The sequence below is a fragment of the Cryptotermes secundus genome, unplaced genomic scaffold (genome assembly GCF_002891405.2).
Source record: "Cryptotermes secundus unplaced genomic scaffold, Csec_1.0 scaffold434, whole genome shotgun sequence".
Classification (NCBI taxonomy): Eukaryota; Metazoa; Arthropoda; class Insecta; order Blattodea; family Kalotermitidae; genus Cryptotermes; species Cryptotermes secundus.
In genome coordinates this window covers 589581-609483 of record NW_019738963.1, presented here as the reverse complement: position 1 = coordinate 609483, position 19903 = coordinate 589581, and the positions used below count along the sequence as shown (strand labels likewise).

The following is a 19903-nucleotide window of genomic DNA, read 5'->3' as shown; positions in this document are numbered from 1 at the left end:
ATCTGTTGTAGGGTTTGTAAACTGTGGAAACCCGTAACGTTGTGATAATTAAGTGTAGCCGATAGTTGTAGATTGTTCAATAAACCAGTTAACGATCTCTACGGCGTATTCAGTAACGAAACACGTTACAATATTATAAGACTGAAAATTACTCAGACATGTGCCAGTCTCATACTTTTGAAAATGAATAAAGAAGAAAGAAACCGTGATCGCAAATCCAGCATTCATCTTTCAGTCTTGAACATCAAGAGCTTTCTGATAACTGTCTTCGCTTTCTGCTTCAGGATCTGCTGTCAAACAGATCAGTTACCATATTTCTCCAGATGGAAGGTTAGATCTTTTCTCCACTTTTAAGCATTACAACACTATTCCCCATCATGAATTTCAGTGCTAACATATACATGTTTAAACGCTTTTAATCAGTTTTAAGCTTTCAGTGTCTTTAACCCAAAATTCACTTTGTATCATACTGTGATAGTAGCAAGAGAGAAAGTGACAGGTTTAATTGTCAGAAACCATGAGAGGATCTGAAGTACCATCAGATTTTGAATGAAAAGTAGCAATTTATCAGTTTATTATATCACAAAATATTTGTGCTAATGCAAGTTTCTCTCGCTACAAAAATGTCAGATTCCTGGATGAAAAGAGAGACCAGTGCAAAGCAATTATGTATCAAAAAGTATCAGGCACCAGCCATTATAATGATTAAGTTTACAAGACATTTAATGTGAAGCAATAAGAAAATAATGTCCTCTAAATTGTCCAAAACTGGAAACAACAGAAACAGAACTCAGTCAAATTCTATGAGAATATCATAATTTTTACAGATTCAAGGGCAAAATGCAATGCCAGCTTCATGAAACATCATTAAACTAAAAAAGCAGCAGAAATTTAACTCCAGTGCATGGTTGTATGTATAAATGATCTGGAAAAATAAGTATCCTTTACAGTGAATAATTTCACTTTGCAAAAAGTTACAACCACACTTTAGGGCAATGCCAATGAATCACCAAGGCATTTCAATATCCCATCAAATTATAATACTGATGATGTACAAGAAAACTACTTCGTTATAGAAACATCGAGCGCTGAAAATGCACTGAATGCAAGTGACTGTAATGTGCAGGTGTGGCAGACAGCACGATACTACCATGTGATATTAAATCAAACAACTATGGCCAAGGCACAGCAGCCTATGGGTCAGGTAAGAGGTCTGAAACAAAGGGATGGATAACTAATGAACTGATTGGGTACTATTCACAAAATACCTGGATGAGGAGACCAAGAGTTTTGCTGGGGACACAAGAACTGCATTTAAAGGTCACTTAATGCTGGATACCACATATGAGATTCATGCAATGAATTCTGGCATCATAACCTCACAACGACATATTTAAGCCTTTTAAGAATCATTTAAAACTACTGTATTCTAAATGACTCTTGGCAGGGAACCATATACTGACATCAACAGGGACAATAAAAAAACCCAGTGTAGAACTACTGTGTCAATGGATAAGGACACCACAGCAATGGATCTTTCTAGAAGTGACAGTTGAGGCTCTAAAAATTGTGTTTATCTGATGAATCTGTGGGAGACTATGGAAGAAGTTTAGAATGTTCATGGTAAAGATGAGATCATGAGCAATGTATTCAAGACAGGAGATGGAAATTGCATACCTGATGAAACGTGAAACAGGCGATAAGAATGGTGAAAAATGTAAGACTGGTAAAGCCGAATACAGGCTAGTAACTTCAAGAAAACTACTCAATAAATGTCATATATAACATGTTCTCAAGTACCGATTTCCTTTCACATGTCTGTAGTAAGGTTATGAAATTAATTAATAAAATTGCTTCTCTCTCTGAAGACATGTCTCTTAGTATAAAGTCAGCTTACTTTCAGGAACACCTTCCTTTCAAGAAAATACAGTAGTACATTTTGATGCACTGTGGAGAAATAGTTCACATTATATATGTTCTTACTGAGAAAAATTTGGTCTAGAAAAAATTCCAATTCTCATGCTATTTATTGAAATTTTTCTGAATTCTTATCTCAATATCACCTTGAACTGAAGTAGCCATCCTAGCATATTAATTCAATGGAGAGCCTGCCACATAGTTGACTCCAACAGACTGAGTGAAGCAGACTGCTACCAGACTGACCTGAGTAACAGACATGCAAAATCATTCTGTTTTCAGATGTTCTTGCAGTACAGGGTGCTCCAGGTTTCATGTCCTTTAGTAAACCCATAATACAAAATTTTGTATTTCAAACCGTGAAGGTATTGCAGCACAGCACATCACAATCTCCAAAAGCCTTCAAAAGTTATGCTGCATTAACCACAGCAGATTTACTTGCAACAACCCACTGTACATAGGCCACCCAATGTTGTTGATATTGAATGTCCTTTCTGCTGTTCTGTTCCATCTTTCTTTTGCACATTCATCTGCCTTTAACTTCAAGATGTGAAATGATTCTATACTTATGACATATATTTGTTTGCATTAATAGTACAAGTGATAAACATGTGACTCCAACTGAAGCTGACATCAAGTGTGAAGCATCTGAATCAATAACTCCATGGATATAAAAATGACCGCAATCTGAAGCTAAATGGCAATTTCAAACATGGTAAAAGTTTTAAGGAAAATTGAAGGGACCCAACTGTCTTCTACAAAAAAGCAGAGCAAGTTACATATGCATACTGATGGTACAGTACCCAAAATCCAGGAGCAACTTATGTGACAAGATGGACGAAAGCCAGAATACTGGAACAAGTAGAAGCAGTCATTGCCAGGCAGCAGCATGGTAAATATGTTTCCACACAGCAACAGTTACTGAAGCAACAACAGAGGATGCACTGCTTTCTATGCAGTCCGCACCAAGGCTCTATAACAAGGACCAGCAACAGGAGAGAGCTGTATGACTCCCAGTGTCATGAGAGGGTAAAATATGGTCATGAGTCTTACGTGACTTGAAACCAAGAATGACTGTGTAGGTGAGGGCCAGCAGCAATAAAGCAGCCAGTCAAGAGAGTCATGACTTGCACGTGAGCAGTGGTAGTTCATGGGTGGCCACAAGGAGTATCCAATGTTAGCATCTACCAACGACTAGTGATGACAAAATAACAAGCAGAATACTTTGTGTGCTGTAGTTGTAGCGATTTACAGTGTGTGTAAATCAGCGAGAGTGTTATAACCACCAAATAAATCCAATTATCAATCCAAATGTCAAGTCACTAACATGTGACAATATTATGTGGGTATATAAAATACAGGAGGTTTTAAAAAAAAAGAAAACTCAAATGCATGAAACAGTTATCTTTGCAAGTCATGTTTAGTCGTGTTTAAAAAGATTAAAGACGATTCTGGTATTATAAGTGATAAATCTGGCTCCTATTGTTCAACTTCAAACAGCTTTAAGGTAAAGCAAATATAAATACATGTCTTCAATTATTGAATTTACATGTGTAATAATATTTCTGGTTAAGGTAAACAGATAAAGTTGTCCCTGTGCTTACTTAAGCACTATGCCATGAAAACATATGGGGGCGTGGAGGTGCAGCTCCACCATTTGTGACCTCGGCACTAAATGAAGGTGAGTTGTCAGCTTCATGCTCTGGCCACTTTACTCCCGGGGAAAGACCCCCCCCCACCAATACTCATTGGATAGAAGGCTGTGTGGGCCCCAGATCTCAAAGCTGCGGAGAAGAGAAAACTGTCCCAGCTGGGAATCAAACCCTGGCCATCAAGGGACCCAAAATCCATAAGCCCCTTGTCCAAATCTTTCCAGATAATGGGATCCATACTGTACTAATAACAGTAAAGTATAAGTGAAAATCCATTCTGCTAAACAAAGTATTAATTTTTCCTTTTCTTCTTAAAACCCATTACATTTTTTTATTTCTGCAAAAATTTTTATTTGTAATTCATCGCAACACAATGAGATGGTTGAGGTCATTGTTGTGTTGCGACGGATTACTAAAGATTTTTGTATAATAAACACAACAGGATGCATTCAATGAAAACTGTTTATTTCTGGTTTATTACATGATTCTTTCAATTGGTAAGATTATATAGTGTCAAGTGGTATGATTTGTGAATAATGAACCGGAAAGGATGTGGATGGAAGCAGTCACGGCTTTAATTTAAGGTAAAATGTTGACATCTGCCTGGAGAAACTGACTCTGGCTGCACAGCCAATATCTGACACAAGACATGAACCTGGGACATAAAAATTCAAGACAAGAGAACTACTGGACCATGAGATTCAGGCCTTAAGCCTACAATTTTCATGATATTATCTTATATTTGAGTTGTATACACTCAAGTACACACAATATAGACTCTTTGACAACTGTAACTTCCTTATTAATTATGAAACATGGTAAATTCTTTTCAGGTAATTAACCATGTTAAGATGTAGTTAGTTAGAATCCAACAGTCTCAGTTACCATCATCAGGGATTAATGTCACTCTACCCCCAATCCCAACAGCAGCTGATGCAGGGAAAGCCATGGGTATAAATACAACATGCAGCCAAATTACTCACAATATTAACACCTGATGATGGAGAGAGAGACATGCTCTGAAGTATCAGATATGAAATCCATCTTTACCACGAAAGTTTCAATCACCTAAAATTATTAAAATACTACAAAAATAATCATGTACCTGCTCAAATAATATTCTCAGCTGACGTTCAGACTCTCCAACCCATTTACTCAGGCAGTCAGCACCTTTCCGCATGAAAAAGGAGACCTTACAATCTCCTTGACTACATTCATTTGCCAGAGCTCGAGCAATTAGGGTTTTACCAGTGCCTATGTGAAAAATGAAACCAATAATTAATTTATCTTCTTAAAAAATGTCTTCTCCCTCTTCTGGATCACAGACTAACTGAACAGGAGGCTAATATCCAAAACACCTAAACTGCATGACACCCACAACTAATTACTTTCTTACACACATCATTAGATGAAGTTATCTCACCTGGAGGTCCATGAAAAAGTACTCCTTTAGGAGGCTGGATATGGAACTTTTCAAACACTTCTCTGTAAAGCATTGGAAACACAACCATCTCTTTAAGGCAACGAATGTGGCTTTCAAGTCCACCCACATGACAAAACCTGATACTGCGGTCAAGGGACATTGGGTCCACATCAGCTAATGCAGATACAATTTGTTTATGGTCACCAGCACCACGTGCATGGTTACCTGACCCTGGAAGAGCAGCTGCATCAAAGTTCAGTGGCAGGCACCTGAGGATAAGAAAGTTTCATCAGTCTCACATTCTCCCACTATTTGAATTAATGCAATGATAACTATCACATAAGTGGCCCATATGATTAAATCCTTCAGAACTGATCAATCAGCTAAAATGCAAAATTATGGTATTATTTTTCTACATTCAGAACTTAAAATTTAGCTTCCAATATTGTATCAAATTTCCATATTCATTATAGGTTAATTTTCTACTTGAATTTGTTTCAAGTTTTTTAATTTCTATTCTACACACACATCATCACCCTGATAATTGTAATTCTGCCTACTGGTCACCGTATTCTGGCCTAACTGTAAAGCAGCCTGACCAATATTTGTGGGCATAAAATGGGCCATTATGAAGAAGCAGGAAAAGAAGTTGTATTTTTTTTTTTTTTGCAGTGGAACTGTGCCTATGAATTTTATCTGGCCAAGTCACAGAATTACTTTTCCTTCAAATTTTACATACAGAAGGAAGATCTTCTATTTCTGAGATCACCTTATATACAAGGGTTGGATAAAAAGTAGTGGCAACACTGCTGTAACATGAAAGATGTGTGTCAGGTGGCACTAGCATTGTCTGTATCTGATAGCAGAAGTTCAGTTGAAGTAGTGTAGTGAGTGGCTCTGGTTGTGTTTCATTGAGTTGCATTGTGCATCGTCTTGAAGTGCAGGAGCCCAGTTCAAGCACCATAACAAGTTTACGAAACAAGAACAATGCTCCTGGATAAAAATTGAAGTTGCATGAGGTCATAGTGCACAAAACTGTTATCAGGGACTGCGAGACGCATGTGGTGATGCTGCTTTGCCATATCACACAGTGGCACGATTCGTGAAATTGTTCCGTGAAGGGAGGGATGCCATTCAGGACGACCCCATGTTGACAACCACACAATTCAGCTTCTTGCTTTTTTGGTGGATGTCGATCGTCAATGGGCTGCGCGGGAGTTAGCTGCTGAGGTAGGCATATGTCACAAACCGTGCTCCACATTCTGCACGATATTCTTGGATATCGCAAAACTGCAGCACATTGAGTATCCCATACAATGTCCAAGGTGCAACAATGGCAACATTATGCAACTGCACAGGACATGTTGGACCGGTATCAGAGGGAAGGTGACGACTTCCTTGGAAGGATCATCACTCTGGACAAAACTTGGGCTCGCTCATATGAACCACACCTGAAGCGACAATCAAATGAATAGAAGCATCCTGGCTCTCCTAGTCCAAAGTAAGTGCGCCCTACACAGAGTAATGTGAAGGCGATGTTCATTGTGGCATATGACACTGATGGAGTGATACTGCACCACACTGTACCACAATGACAGACAGTAAACGCTGCCTACTACTGCAACTTCCTGAGTAATCATCCTCATCCAGCACTCAGGAGAAAGCGACGACACTTGTTGGCAACGAACCCCATCATCCTTCATGACAATGCAAGGGCTCATACTGCTGATGCTGTCAAGGATCTCCTTTGCCGATGGAGATGGGAGATACTGCAACACCCGCCATACTCACCCGATATGAACCCATGCGATTATGATCTCTTTGCCAAAAGGAAAGAACCACTACGAGGGACACATTACAACACAAGAGAGGAGATTATTCGTGCTGTCGGGCGGTCACTGCTGGACATCAACAGAAGTGGACGTGCTAATGGTGTACGCTTTCCACAAATTTGGCAGAAGGTGATACACACGAGCGGCGATTATATTGAAGGAATGTAAGTGTGTTTACCTCAGGTAATAAAGTCATTTCAGAACTATAGAACTGTTGTCACTACTTTTTATCCAACCTATGTATAAGCTTATCAATTATGCAGTAGAAAATCAATATATGTGAGGGCACACAGTAGTGTAGTTGGTTGAGGCACTATGCTACAAGCCAGAAAGTCGCGGGTTAGTCCCAATGAGGTGGATTTTTTTCTCAAGTTACCTAATCCTTCCAGCCATACTATGGCCCTGGGGTCGACTCAGCCTCTAACAGAAATGAGTACGGGGGGGAGGGGGGTCAAGGGCAGCCGGCACGTAAGGCTGACACCCTTACTGACATCTGTAAGCCTACTGTCTAGATAATGTGAGACCCTCAACATCTCACAACCCCATGGGTCCCCATGGGCTGCTACAGGGATAGCTTTACCCTTATATATATATATGTTCTACTACATTTGAAGTGCACTCTTTCAATAAATTAAACATCATCTCTTGAATTATACAAGGGCAAAAGCTATGCACGTAAATGCAGTATCCGAAACACTAACAAACACAATGTGACATGGAGACCCACTGCTAGGGAATGACTCAGTAAACAAGCCCACAATGAAAACACAACCAACAATAGGGCAGACCTATTTCTAGGCAAAGCCCATAACACACACACACACACACAACAGAACCAGTGTTTCTATGTGGGACTGCTTATATCCATTGCTAGAAAACAAATGTGTTTCCTGTGCTGTGGTCCAACCCAAGGCTATATAATGAGAGGCCAACAATAACTGACAGTTCAGCTGGAAGTCAGAATAGTTCCCATGGGGGTGTCCTGTCATAAGATGGTGACAGTGTATCAGAGAGTGATTTGTGAACTACTGTAACCAGATATATAAGGGTCCAGTAAATTCAATCATCAAATCTAAAACCAATTTTATTAGTTACGCGAACCCTGGATACATTACATTTTGGTGTCAAAAGTGGGTTGGATTGGACTGATCAATTACTGGATTGAAGACTTCTTTTACAGCACCAGACTACAACCATGGAACAAATGACAGAATCTCTGAAAGCCAGAGATACATTCTCTGGTACACCCGCCCCCACAAGCTTTACTTCCTCACAGGGTAGTGCCTCGACTAAATTCAGTGGTATGAGTCTTGTATCCCAGGGGTACACGGGTGTTGGCTACGCTTACGCCATTTTGTATGTGGGCTCGATCGGTTAATCCCTCAGCACAGGTTCAACATGAACACCCTCACTCCCTGGCTTCTACTCACCCACTACACAATTACCCCTGCCGCTGCTTTTCGAAACCACCTTCTTACCCCCATCTCGAACCTTCCACTGGGATGACTACATGACCAAATGCACGGACCCCTTCCGGTCTACCCACCTTCTCGAAGCTTCTATCCACAGGTCCTTCACCCCCCACAGGCACGGACGAAAGAAGGTATACCTACTCCCCCCCTGAATGCAATGGACTCACCAACCTCCCTTCTGTCCCTCGCAACAAAAGGCCAGTTCAGAGGACCTTGATCCCTCCGGAGCATCTCATTTCCACAGCTAAACTTAATCATTACTTACAAACAAATAAGACACCTCCGTGAAGGATGCGTACGGTTACACTAGCCACCAAGGAGGACACTACCCAGGAAGAAATGAGGGCCATTATGAAAGTCCATCATGAGGAGATGATGGCCATATTCGGAGCTCACTGAGGAGAGACAAGGGCCTATCCAGAGAAGATGGTGGATAATCCTGAAGAAATAATGTCTGGAGTGAAGCATGAAAAGGTTCCTAAGAGGCCACAGTGAAATCACACCTTTAGCACAAAAATATCCAGAAATGTGGGAGCACTGGCCACTCTAGGTAATTTCGACCCCACCAGTTGCAAAAACAAGAGAAACTTTGGATGATGGTTATACTCCTGGATGGGCTGACACCTTAAGAAGGTAGCAGTGGGAGAGGTACAGTTGAAACACAGCAGACAAGCTGAGCCATGAGAAGGTTGGTGAGACCAAGTACAGACGTTGAAAGCACAACCCTCGTAGAAGGAAGAACGGCGGTACGCCTGTAGGCGATTCAGGAATAACAGCCTTAAGGAAGGTAAAATGTGACATGCAGACACATTGCTGGGGAACAAAATGGTAAACAAGCCTACCACAAATACGCAATCAACAACACAGTACACCCATCTCTAGGCAATGTCCGCAATACACACAAGAAAAATAGAACCAATGTTTCTATGTTGGTTTGCATATATCCATTGCTAGACAATGGATGTGTTTTCTATGCTGTGGTCCAACCTGAGGCAATTTAATGAGAGACCAAAAATAACTGACAATTCATTTGGAAGTCAGGTCCAGTCAAAAGAAGATGAGAGTGTGTCAGTGATCTGTGAACTGCTGTAACCAGTTGTATAAAGGTCAAATAAATTCAACCATTAAATCCAAAACCCATCTTATTTCTCATGAAAACCCTTGATGTGTGACAATAGAACTAAAAAACCTCCAATATCATGCAGAGGACAAACCTGTTCCGAGTCTTTGTATGTCCTTTATTCTTTTTCCTGTCAAACCTTTCATCATCACTGCTACTTGAAGAGCTGGCATCCCGTGCTGGACCACGGTGGCGATGACGCCTGACAGAACTGTACAATACTGAACGTAGAATTCGTGATGAACGGCGTGGAGGATCTGTAACCCACATATTCAATTGGTGCACTATGTAAATTCTAACCTGTGAACATGCAGACAAACACTACACACAGTTCAGGATGAAGTTTTCTTTGAAATGTTCTTGTCCTTAGATTCTGCAGCCTGTGCTTTAACTGCCTCACTGCTGAAGCAGTTCCAATGATCCAGTGTGCATCGCTGTCACCATCTTAAAGAACCATCCAGAAAAAGTAAGTGCTGGTTTGATAGCAGGAGAAAGGGTGAGATGTGAAATACTGTGTCATATAGACCTGTTGCTAAGCAACCGTCTTTGAGCAACAGCTCAGTGAACACATTCCCGTTGCTAGGCAATAGATTCTTATAATGCAACAGTTGGACACAACAATAGAACAGCTGTGTTTTCTATGTGGTCTGTGCTGAAATGTTATAAGCAAGGGACTAGGTCAGTTCTAGTTGAATTCTGTATGAAAGGGTGTGAAGGGAGGACATGAGTGTGTGAAGCTAAAGAATCTTCACTGTTATAAGCTGTTGCCAGGGAATGGATGGTGAAGACACAAGAGGCTGGAAAAAGGATTTGTGGATGCTGTGGTGATATGTGAATTGTTGAGATTAGCGATGGTGCTGTAATTACTTGTACTTCCGAGGCGTGTGTATAAGTGGTCAATAAATCCATTATCAAATCCACACCCAATCTATAAGACACACAACACTAAAAAACGTGACAATCTGGCATTAATAGTGGATTGGACACTGTACTAGATCTTGATCATTATACTCCATACTATATTATATTTAAGCATATACAAACTCCGTCCCAAGTGCAAACAATATATATTATATGTCTTTGATCTTGTTCTTTCTACACTACATGTTTCGGCCTCTATCGGCCATCATCAGGTGTATACGCTTAACGTTGCTGCCACACTGAACCCAGTCTAAAATTTAACATTTAAAAACACAATGTCACTTTCTTCGTATTATCAACATCTACCTCGTTGATATATATGTGTGCAATATAATCTACATACCAGACACATATGAACTGGTCAGCCAAATAGAACCCAGCTTTGTTTTGAGAACTGAGGAGTAAATGTTCATCTGTGCTGGCAGATTAGTGCTTCAAGAGCTTTCAAGGAAGTGTGACGTATTTAAGGATTTTGTTTCAGTAGCGAATTATCAGTTAGAAAGTCAGTGATAGACTGTCATATATTTCTTTATATATCATCTTTATTTTGTGTCTCTGAAGGGTTTATAAACCTTCTGAGACAGTATTACTTTGTGAGTAAAAAGCACCTTCGTCACTGCGACTTTCAATATCAGTGTCGGACTGGCATCCTTTTTGACTAGTATTATAATTACTTTGCATCACTACTTTGCAAATACTGCTAACAGGTGAAAGTGTCACTTGGTCAATCAACATAATTTATTCGATTTAGCTGGATACCCCCCTCCTCCCCCAAGATGGAACCTCAAAAAAGTGCCCAAAATTCAAAACTTCTCGATGCAGAAGGACTGGAGGAAATACTGATGGAAGAGGAATCTGATGAAGAGTTAGAAGAAATCAATGAGTTCACTGAGCCTCGTGAAAATATTTCATCATCATCAGGTAATGAGGCAGAGGTCTATAGGTGGTAATACACATGTTTATTTTTAAATGGAAGATGGCACCACCTTGCAGTACTAGGTACCACTGATTGTAAACTAAAGAAAGTGGATATCCTCCACCTTCACTGCACAAGTGGCACATACTGTTAGTTCCTCAGAACTCTAGCCATGGTAGAGGGGTCATACCATCTCTCGTGGAGCTGGGGGAGCAGTCTTATCAGCTTACATCAGCGTGGGTACTACCAGTTTGGAATGTAGTGTCTTGGAGTGTGGTCAGGTGTATAGTATGTTGTGTTGCTTGTTAGTTGGTATCAGTCATAGCAATTGTATTATGTGGTGTTCGTGTCACTATCATGGCACACCGACAATGGCATTTAACAATTCATAGTGAGGCCAGGGAAGTAACAGCTAACGCCTGGTCTCCATAGGCAATGTTTTCTGCTTGGGGAGTAGTTCTAAACATCGCCACAGCAAGCGTACAGCTTCGCGTGCTCCACAACGACATTTACCTTTCTGCACAACTAAAGTTACGAGGCACTTAACTATACATGATGCAAATATAATGGAACTCCCCTTTATAAGTAATCTTACTCAGTTTAAAGTTTTCCCTCATTTCATCTTTGGTTTCAGTTATCTAGTCAATAATCTGAATACCAAATATCCTCCATTTAAGATTTTCTTCATTTTAGTGTTCAATTCCACTGTACCCTGAAGAAAACACAAATTGGGGTTTTACCATACTTTTCCTACTAACATTTGTAACTAAGACTGTGCCATAACTCTGGTGGTTAGTCACTACGTTCCCACCATGGCAGCCTGGGTTCAATTCTAGGTAAAGTCAAATAGAATTTGAGGTGGACAAAATGGCACTGGAACAGGCTTCCTATGACTGCTTTGGTTTACCCTGCCAATCTTCATTCCACCAACTGCTCCATACTCAAAATCATCACGTATGACTGGTACAATAGGCCCACTGGTGGCCAGTGCACAAAGTGGACTCAAGTCCCACACTCCCCCCCCCCCNCCCCCCAAACTGTAACTTTGTGTAGAACTTGCGTTGATTTTATTAGCATTTAATAAATAAATAAATGTAAGACTCACTTAAAGCCCAGTTATATTTCTCAAAAGCGTATAACGATATGAAAAATTCCTATGTGACAACAGTATCATCTGAACACATTTGTAACATTTGAAAATTTCAATATTTGGTGTATACATTTTGAGGTTTTAGTAGCAGTGATTATTTAGACCACAGTCTTATGGGCGATGACATCACAGTCTTGCTGGCAAATACTGATGTTTCACAGGCACATGCTCCCTCCAGCTTCAGGGTTCAAGGTGTAGTGTAAGGAATAAATTATGTGGTCAGATTTCAAGTAAGATGGTCACTTAGAAACATGGGAGGGGGAGAGGTAATGGCCAGAACTAGGCCAACAGGAATATTATGAAGAAAAATGGCCCTTATCAGGCCACAATTTCAATTCCTTTGTGATTAAAAATATTTTGACCCTGAAAAGGACCATTTTCCTGCCAACTATTGTTATTGGCCATGATAAGGTTCTGCTTTCTCACTTCCTCTTGTGGGTCTCGCTAACCATCTTCAATGCAACCTCCCTTATCCCAACGATTTCGTGACCCTACACACTTCAACCCTGAAGATGGAGGCAGCATATTCCTCCAAAATTTTTACATCTACTTACTAGAATGTATGGTATCACAACCCAGAAGACTAGAATCTGAATTCGGAGTATATGTAACATAAACATAAAATTATTTAGGTATAAATGTTAATCTTAATTTGCTATGGATAATGGTGATGTTCATACTGTCACATCACTTTAGGATATGTCTTCTGTGCAACATTTCATCAAGATCTAACAAAACAAGTTCAGCAAATCAAAGATGAAACACAGAGGTAATGTATGAATTACAACAGCTATAATTCACCATATAACATAATAAAATAAAATCCAGATCCTCTTCCCGAGTTACTGAATTTGTTTTATACTTTGCTCACAATGCCCCAACATACAAGGGTTGGAACTTTAATAGTGGCAACTATTTATTTACAACTGATACAAAATAGATGCATGTTTCAAAGTTTTACTGTCCTTCAGCGTAGTCACCAGCATTGTGTACAACCCGTTGCCAGCGATGTGGAAGTCATAGGATACATTTAGTAGTGCCTGTTGTGTTGATAGTTCGAATGGAGCAGTCTACTGCCTCAAGAATCTCTGCAACAATTCTGAAGCGAATGCCACGAAGTGGTTCCTTCATCTTAGGAATCAAGTCGAAGTCACAAGGGCTTAAGTCCGGGGAGTATGGTGGATGGTACAGCACTTTCCAGCCCCATCAATTGAACAAATCAGCCACAGCTCGGGCTGCATGCGACCGAGCGCTGTCCTGCAAAATGATGGGTGGGTTCTGCAGAAAGTGTCGCCACTTCTTTCTCAAAGCTGGTCGCAGGTTTTGTTCCAAAAATGAACAGCAATACTGCGCATTGACGGTCTGCTGTCGGGGAATGGTATGCATTAGGATAACATCATAGTTGTACACGAGAATCACCATAACTTTCACACTGCTGGGGTTCTGATGGACTTCTGATTTTCGTGGTGACCCGTAATGACGCCATTCATTTGATTGGTGTTTCATTTGTGGCTCATACGTTTTGGCCCATGTCTCATCCAGCGTAATGATACGGCGTAGGAAAGCCTCTCCTTCGCGCTCATAGTGCTCTAAGTGATTACAAGCAGCGTTGTATCGTAGCCATTTCTGTCAAATTATGCGGAACCCATCGTGATGCAATTTTTTTCATGCTCAGGGGTTCCTTCAGAATGTGAAGCCCAGTCATATGTGCTAATCCTGTCCCTCGGGCCAGATCACGAATCATATGGCGTCGATCACTCTCCAGTAATGTGGAAAGAGCATACTCATACACTTCTTCTTCACTGACACTAGGACGACCTGGCCGACACATGTCTGCCACATTTTGGCATCCCTCGTTGAAGGCTTTTACCCACCTTGCCACTGTTCGGTAAGGCAATGCAGATTCCTCGCAAACCTCTTGAAGACCTTGGTGACACTGTCGTGCTGTATGGCCTCTGGCACATCCATTCTTTATCCAACTCCATTGTTCCTGTATCGAAAACATCGTGACAACACTACATTAGACCGCCAGCTAACATGAGGTTCTGTTCTCCTCGTCACTGTGCATGCGCGTGATGTGGGAAGGGAGAGTCCATTTGCTCTGAGGTAAGGTAGGTATGTAACTAACGTGTGGTATAAGCGACATTATTTGGTTCTGTTGCATGGCGTCTCTACAGCAGTGTTGCCACTATTAAAGTTCCAACCCTCGTAATTCAAATTTTTAGTATATTATTTTCATTCTCAGGTTTCCAAAAATCACATCAGCTGCATTACCCCACATTATTATACAAGAATATGGAAAACTTACCAACATTAGCCTGGAACCTATCAACTGTTGGTTTTGTCTTTCGTAGATGGTACTTTCCTGTGGGACCGTCAGCCCCGCTTTCATCATCTGTTGAGCTGCGGCTACTCTGTGTCTCAGTGGGCTCTTCTTCACTGCCATCTGTGTATTTCAAAGACAGAAAATTAAACAGACTGCTCTGGTCAATGGCAGGCACAGGCTACTGCTTTTCTTGTGGCGGCAAGGTCTCATCAACATTACTGGCATGGTAAGACAAAAAATTCATTTGTTGTCAAAGCACACATGTGCCACATTCCACTAAACCCTTGTTTAGGGTCGTTCCACATCTCAGGCCGTTAATTGCCAGTTTCCTACCTCAGTTGCCTGAGTTAGGTCATGTGGAATTTGTGGTAAACAAATTGGCATTGAGGCAGGTTTTCTCCAAGTTCTTGGGTTTCCCCTGCCACGTTACACACCACCAACTGCTCCACAAGAATCACCATCATCATCATCATCATCAATCATCTGGGGTAGTACAATAGGCCAAACAGTGGCTGAAAATCCAAGTGGACTGTCTCACCCCATGAGAATTCATCATCTAAACTGCAGTAGGGGCTGATATTCAACCCAGTCCGAGGTTTGGCAGAGGTGAAGTCTTTGATTGGGACACAGAATAACAGATCTGGCTCTGGAATGAACTCAGAATGTTTGAAATAAAGACTGTGCTTCGTCAAAAAATCACTATCACATTCAAAACAGTTTCATTTACTTATATGGTCCACAAACTGTGCATCCTTCAGATGCATAATCCATTTACAGTGAATTTCTGTTCCCCACTTTTCATGGAAACCAAATATTCTTTACCATGCCCCCCCCAAATTATCAGATCCCATAATGTACCATTTCAGCTCCACTCGCAACCTCACACTATACATTTCCAAAAAGTCTTTAAAATTTGACTTTACCTGTAAGCTTTGTTTGATGGGGTTTATTCTTTTGAGGAGAATATATCATTCCCTGAACTGGACGACGGGGTCGTTTCACTCTTGAGTACATATCTTCATATCCCTGCAGTTATAATATGACATCTTACATTTCAACAAATGTACCTCAGACCATTTCAGCACATGTAAAATGAACTGCAATTGCACACAAGATTAAAAAGGCAAACCCTTTACATGCTGTGTAAAAACTATGCTGACATAGGCTACTTGAATTAAAACCACCACAGCTGAAGAGACTGGTTTGTTGCTAATTAGTATACAATTTCTGTCAATAGATGGGCAAGAAAAGTGACATACCAATGTTTAATGAAAAAATAAGCTTCCACAGGAAATATCTGTTGTTATTTGAAGGTCATGTGAGCAAAATATTACTTTCTTTTACTTGTGTCCTTTAAGTGGCAGCACTGACCAAAACTAGTAAGCCAGTACACATGACAACGAAACAATGACACTATTTTGGTATAACAATTTACTGTTATATAAAATTCAGTAGAAAATTTCTAGTTCAAACAATGAATCAAGTATTATTCCCAATATAAAGTCCGTATCAACACATTGGTCAAGGAAATGGCAGAAATTCAATCACCAAGCACAGACACACTGCACAAGTACAGGATGGCACAAAAATGATCCAATATTTGATTTAGTATTAATTATTCAACCATACAAGAAGCAATGTTTTGTAACATGATAACATTTACAGCAGACCACAGAGATTAGATCTGACTCTTTGTGAGAGAGCTAGTATCGCACTGTTCCTGCTTGTGCACCAGTTTACACAAGATGAATGATGAAGGAATACAGTCTGTAGAAGAACACATAAAACAGTGTTGTTCTTTACTGATACAAGAAATGTTGTGGTCGCAGAGGTGGTTTCATGCCCATTTTCAAACACAATGGATGCCTTCATTCAAAACAATTCATACACTTTATAACCAGTTCAATAATGATGGTTCAGTGTTGGAGAGGAAACGTCACTGGCTTGTATCTCAGTGTTCTGCGGACAGCATTCCCACTGTCAGAGTGGCGCTGCAAAGAAGCCCCAGTAAATCAACAAGGAAGGCTGCAGCACAACTAGGGATATCCAGATGACCAGTGTAACAAATACTGAAAAGTGCTTTGAGTTTGTATCCATATAAAATAAGAGCATTGCCTAAACTACAGTTCAAAACAAACTTCAAAGAATGGCATTTGCTGAATGGGTTAAGAATAATGAGGTATTGTTCAACAATATTCTGTTTTCTAATGAAAAACACCTCCACTTGGATGGTGTGGTGAACAAAAAAAATGTGTGATTTTGGGAGTCAGAGAATCCATGTGTGATCCAAGAATTACAGTGTGGGTCACCATCTCAAGTCTTGGACTGCTATGGCCAACTTTCTTTGAAGAGACAGTAACCAGTGAGTGCTATTTAAGCAAGTTGCACAATATTTTTGTGCCTCACCTTCTTGCTATAGGTTTGCTGTTAGACTCAGTGGTTCATGCAAAAAGGAGTCAGGCTGCAGGAAGCGAATGTTGTTTTGGACTTTCTGCATGAAATTTTCAACTCACATGTCATCTCAAATTGACTTCCTGATTCTTTCACACGTGGGCAGAACTGGCCCCCCAAGACTCCCGATTTAAACGCATGTCACTACTTTCTTTCGGGATTCCTTACGCAAAAGATTTTTTTGAAAAGGCCAAAAACAATAATGGAATTGAGAACACTAATTATTCGGACCTACAAATAAGATAACTGAGGATATGTGCCATCGAGTAATTAACATCATAATTCTGGTTGAAGTTGCCAGACATAATGGTGGTCATACTGAACACTTGATTCACAGAGAATAAATCTCCATGAAATGGTCTTTCTTTTTGCACGTTAATTTCTAGTATTGTAACTGAAATGAATATTTTATTAACAGATCAAATGCTGGATCATTTCATGCACCACCCTGTAATACCAATTCAGAATATGACCCAGAAGATCACAATACTGACAGAAGATTGCACAGGAAATTATTAAAAATGGACCCTGATTGACCCCTGACAAACAAGATAATCCTCCTTTATCACAATATAGTTAGATGGAAATCCATGGATTAGATCATACTCCACTCACAAATTCTTCCCCCATACCATCTATAACCTGTATTTTAACATTATTTTTCTGCACTTATCAGCCAAGGAATATATAAAAGTTCCCTTCCAGTAATCATTTATCTCTTGATGCAAAAATATGAGCATACATTATATGCAATCAGAACATGTGACTTAGAAATCACTGAGGTATACAACAGCACAACAGATTATACAGCCATATGGTCTTACAGGGTGTTTACAAAAAACAGGTTTCAAATGTTACTATATTACTTTTCATCTCATCAATAATGATTATACAAGGGTGAGTCAAATGAAAACCGTAAAAAAATTTTTAAATTTAATTTATTGAATGAAAGCGGTACACAACTATACTATTTTTCTACAGTCTCCATTTCGTTCAATACAGGCCCTCCAACATTTACAAAGTGTATGGATTCCTCTAGGAAAAAATTCTTGTGGTTGTCTGCGCAACCACTCATGCACTGCGTGGCGTACCTCTTCATCAGAACGGAACTTCTTTCCTCCCATCGCCTCTTTGAGTGGCCCAAACCTGTGGTAATCACTTGGGACTAGGTCTGGTGAGTATGGCAGATGTGGAAGACACTCAGAGTGCAAGTCGTGGATTGTTGCAATTGTTGCATGGGCAGTATGGGGCCAAGCATTGTCACGTTGCAAAAGGACACCTCTAGTCAAAAGTCCACGTCGCTTTGATCTGACTGCAGGTCGAAGATGATTCTTCAAGAGATCTGAATACGAGGCACTGGTGATAGTGTTCCCCCGAGGCGTGTGGTGCTCCAAGAGTATGCCTCGTTCAACCTAAAAGAGAGTCAGCATAATCTTCCCTGCATATGGCTGCGTCCGGAACTTCTTGGGTGATAAGGAATGACGCCATTCTTTGCTCGTTCCCTTTGTTTCCCGTTGGTCATAGTGCACCCAAGTTTCAACACCAATAACGATTCTTGAAAGGAAGCCATCACCTTCTACTTTAAGGCACTGCAGAAGTTCTTTATAGGCGTCAACACGTTGTCGTTTCAATTCTGGACTCAGCTGCCATGGCACCCACCTTACAGACACTTTGTGAAACTGGAGCACATCATGAATGACATGGTGTGCTGATCCATGACTCATGCTAAGAATTTTGACTATTTCATCCACCAACACTCGGCGATTCTCCATCACTAGGGCTTCAACTGCTGCAACAGACTTAGTGGTCACAACTCTGTGCATCTGACCAGGTGAGGAGCGTCTGCCACAGACTTCACACCATTTCTGAATTTCCTACTACACTCGTACACTTGCTGCTGTGACAAGCATGCATCACCATACTGAACCTTCATCTGTCAATGAACTTCAATCGGTTTTTACAACTTCACTGATCAAAAAACGAATTACAGAACGTTGCTCTTCTTTCACGCATGTACATAGTGGAGCAGCCATCTTCAAACTGACACTGTGATGGCGTTCTGTTTGTCTGCATTATAGTGCCACCTATAGGATACTCTTTATAGCACTGGTAACGTGTCTGCCAACTTATAGGACAATGGCGAGATATTTCAATTTTTTATCTCAGTTTTACAGTTTTCATTTGACTCGCCTATGTACAGCCACTCTTGGTTATGATCCAGTATATAATCTGTTCACACATTCCAGTTTTGATTAAAAGAAGACAAAAGACTGGACACCTTCATGCACCACTGTGTATATGACGGTTCAAGATTAACCTTTAAACGACTAAAGACAACGTATGTCGTCGTTAAAAGAAAGTCCCCGGTACGAATGACGCTATATGGTGTCGCAGAGTCCGCGCGTGGCAACATTATATAAAATTAAATTTTAAAGTAGAAAATTATGTCCTACTTACATAATTTTTGGCCACCATCTGCATGGAGTGTCTGTCTTCCCGCCTGCGTCATCTGCCGGAATGTTGCCTTCGTGTGGAATTCTCAAAAAATCCGGAAATGCAGAGTCCGATTTCGCAATTCACGCACTTTGTCCGGGCGGTCTTTCGTGTCCCACGCGAAAAGCACACACGACACCTCAATTGCGAAGTATAGCAAGTCGGCCAGTGATGTGGTTTGGCCTTCTATAGTCGAGATATCTCCCATAAAACGGCAGGGGTTCGACCCC

General features: G+C 40.6%; 1 protein-coding gene across 5 annotated transcripts in view; it reads right to left on the bottom strand.

Moving 5' to 3' along the window:
- The window catches only part of LOC111871451 (ATPase family AAA domain-containing protein 2), a 109380-nt gene that overhangs the window by 60996 nt on the left and 28481 nt on the right, over nt 1-19903 (bottom strand). For all 5 annotated transcript variants that reach the window (XM_033754261.1, XM_033754262.1, XM_033754263.1 and 2 more), the window contains 5 exons: nt 15653-15755; nt 14712-14849; nt 9511-9673; nt 4993-5261; nt 4675-4823 (listed from right to left, as the gene is read on the bottom strand). In XM_033754261.1, the coding sequence (XP_033610152.1) occupies nt 4675-4823; nt 4993-5261; nt 9511-9673; nt 14712-14849; nt 15653-15755 (822 nt within the window). The remainder of the gene's footprint in view (nt 1-4674; nt 4824-4992; nt 5262-9510; nt 9674-14711; nt 14850-15652; nt 15756-19903) is intronic.